At 40.4% G+C, this 3,415-nt stretch overlaps 1 protein-coding gene across 1 annotated transcript in view; it reads right to left on the bottom strand.

The window, feature by feature from the left end:
* Positions 1-3,415, bottom strand: part of CEP89 (centrosomal protein 89) — a 133,480-nt gene that overhangs the window by 69,673 nt on the left and 60,392 nt on the right. Inside the window, exon 12 of the mRNA XM_042782750.1 lies at positions 1,550-1,653. Within this exon, the coding sequence (XP_042638684.1) occupies positions 1,550-1,653 (104 nt within the window). The remainder of the gene's footprint in view (positions 1-1,549; positions 1,654-3,415) is intronic.

Below are 3,415 nucleotides of genomic sequence, written 5' to 3' on the forward strand. Positions count from 1 at the left end.
TGACAACTTCAATCTTTCCTCCATTTATCATAATACTGCATATTGGCCCAGTTGTGAGGATTTTTGTTTTCTTTATGTTGAGATGTAATCCATATTGCAGACTGTAGTCTTTAATCTTCATCAGTAAGTGTTTCAAGTCATCCTCACTTTCTGCAAGCAAAGTTGTGTCATTTGCATATCACTAATGAGTCTTCCTCCAATCCCAATGCCAAGTCCTCTTCATATAGTCCAGCTTCTCAGATTACTTGCTCAGCATACAGACTGAGTAAGTATGGTGAAAGGATACAACCCTGATGCATTCCCTTTCTGATTTTAAACCATCCACTATTTCCTTGTTCAATTCAAATGACATCCTCCTGGTCTGTGGACAGGTTCCTCATCAGCACCATTAAGTGTTCTGGAATTCCCATTCTTCTCAATGTTATCCATAATTTGTTATGAGTCACACAATCTAATGCTTTTGCATAGTCAATAAAACACAACATCTTTCCGGTATTCTTTGCTTTCAGCCAAGATCCATCTGCAATCCATCAGCAACGATATCTCTCGTTCCACATCCTCTTCTGAACCCAGCTTGCATTTCTGGAAGTTCTTTGTCAATAAACTGCTGCAACCGTTTTTGAATTAACTTCAAGATTTTACTTGCGTGTGATATTAATATTTTTCAATAATTTCCACATTCTGTGGGATCACCTTTCTTTGGAATGGGTAAAATATGGATCTCTTCCAGTTAGTTGGCCAGGTAGCTGTCTTCCAAATTTCTTGGCATAGATGAATGAATGGCTCTAGCATGGCATCCGTTTATTGAAACATTCAATGGATATTCCATCAATTACTGGATATTGCCTTTAGACTTTTAAATTTTACTTTCTCTAATTAATTTAACAGGATTTTTTTTTCTGCTCTGCTGGATTCTGGGTCACACATGAAGGTAAGTAAGGAGGACATAGCCCTGACATTAAAGAGCACACCAAGGAGAAGAGAGAGGTAGGCTTGGAAACAGAGAAGTAGGCACAGTGTGGCAGGCACCAAGGCAGGTTGAGTGTTTAGGATTGTCAGAAACAGACATGGGAGAGCTACTAACAACTGCCCTCTGAGCAGGGCCCTAAAGGCGAGTACGAGTGTGGGAAGGGCATTCCAGGCAGAGGAAGCAGCATTAGTAAGAGCAAGGAGGTGTCAGAAAGTGAAAGGTCTTCATAGATGGTCAGGGTAGACAGAAGTTGGTGGGCAGGGCCTTATCCAACACTAGAGACTGGGCTTTCTGTTCTAAAGCTCTGAGAGTGACCAGAGGGTTCTAGGAAAGGATGTTAGCTGACATTGGGAAAGCAAATAAATTTTATGTTTGAGAAATTAGAATTTTTAAAGTAACTTCAAAATACAAGTTTAGAAAAATTTACTAGGATTTAATTGTACCAGGTTAATGTCTTAGAAACTCTCCCTTAAAATATTTTAGTCAAAAAAAGAAAATGTATTTGATTATTTAATAAAGCTTATGCCTATTATGTTTTATAAAAAAATTATTAAATACGAAAAATACACCACCACTTGCCATTCATTACTGGTAACAGGACTCCTCTTATTTAACTCTTGGTGCAATTCTTCATTTTCTTTCACCACTTCTTGGACTCGTATCCTAAACATCCTCATTTCCTCCTGAAATAAAATTTATATAAATTCTAACACATACATCTATATATTTTTTTTAGTTCTAGTGCCGTCACTATAGCTAAGATCAAGTGTTAATAAGCATTTAGCAAAATCTCATGTAACATCAGACTGAAATTGTTAGTACCAACAGCAAGTGCCTGCCCTCGAGGAGCTAACTATCTAGTTAAAAAACAGACAGGAAACGGCTACAATGCCAAGTAGAAGGGACAGAAAGGCCCAGGTTTTTAATATTCACTTCCTAACTTCGTGATGGAATTCACCAGTCCCTAAAGAAGGGAATCATGGTTGGTAAAGTAGAGGGTTAGTGAAAAAGAGGAAGACCTTCAAGGAGATGGACTGACACTGTGGCTGCAACAATGGGCTCAAACATAGCAATGCTAATGAGGATGGTGAAAGAATAGGCAGTGTTTCATTCCATTGTACGTAGGGTTGCTGTTGAGCTGGAACTGACTCAATGGCACCTAACAACAATAATTTCATGACATTTTTCTATAACTACCAAATATTTTTAAAATAAATAAATAAATAAAAGGGGGGAGTAAAAAATTAGAGATGGCAGTGGGCCAGGAGCAAGAAGCAGAGCTGAAGTCCAAGGTCAAGGGGCTTTCACCTAGCCCCTAAAGCCCAGAACTTTGAACTCGGATTTCTAGCCACCCCCCCAAAAAAAAGCACCAATCACTGTAAACACTAATTTTATCTTTGTTTAAAAACTTTGGAGGACAGATTGGAGTTTTTTAAGATGAAATAAATAATTAATTAATTTAATCTTTAATTAAAGCTCGTTTTGCTGCTGGATGATTAGCGTGGGGTTTGGTACCACTTCACAAAGTGTCTGTTCATTTTGCCCCATTAAAACCATGAGAAATCCTTTCTTCTTCAAAGTGATCAGTCAATACAGCATTGTCAGTCATCAGTCCAATGGAAGGATGCTATTGCTTGGTCTCGCTTTTCTACTAATGGGATAGTGTTTCTGCTAGGCCTCTGCCATCACCGACTTTTCTCATTTTCTCAGTCAGGTTTTGGCCTGGTCAAGGGCCTTCAGTGAGAATCTTAGAAGACAGTATTTATTCTGAGATGCTTCTAAATGTTCCTCTCCCAGCTATCAAACACTTATGTTCACAGCTATTTAACGTAAATCAGCATTGCCAAGTAATTTCCCTTCCTCTCATCTTTTCGCCTGCCTGCCTAGCTTCCTTCTTTCTCCTCTCCTTTTTTTTTTAAACAAACTGTGGTAGTTATGTTTGTGTGTCAACTTGGCTGGGCCTGGTTGAGTGGCTGGGCTGCTGGTGGGATGATGAGACTGGCAATCAACTCCATGGTGGGATCTACCACAAGCAGCTGAGTAGCTGCCTTTGGGGTGTGGTCTGCTTCCTGTATATAAGGAGAAGCCTTGGGAATGGTCTCTAGCCATTGGACCCTGCATGTAGCCATGTCATTACTGAGCAGCCTGCTATGCTCTGCTGACCTGGGGACTTACAATGGACTTAATGGCCTGCTATGTGGTTTGGTGACATTGGGACTGTGCCCTTTTTCCTTGTCAACCTTGGGGTTTCTCAGCTTCAGCAGCCAGCAGCTGTCTGAGTGAAGAAACACCTCTAGCTCCAGGGCCGGCAGCAGGAGGCAGAGCTGGATTCCAAGGTTGAGGAGCTTTCACCCAGCCCCTAAAGCCTGGCACTTTGAACTTGGACTTAAAGCCTCCAAATTGTAAGAATAAACTCCTGTTTGTTAAAGCCATCCTATTTGTGGT

Source organism: Orycteropus afer, unplaced genomic scaffold (assembly GCF_000298275.1).
Source record: "Orycteropus afer afer isolate SDZICR_OR568_19922 unplaced genomic scaffold, OryAfe1.0 scaffold00459, whole genome shotgun sequence".
Lineage (NCBI taxonomy): Eukaryota > Metazoa > Chordata > Mammalia > Tubulidentata > Orycteropodidae > Orycteropus > Orycteropus afer.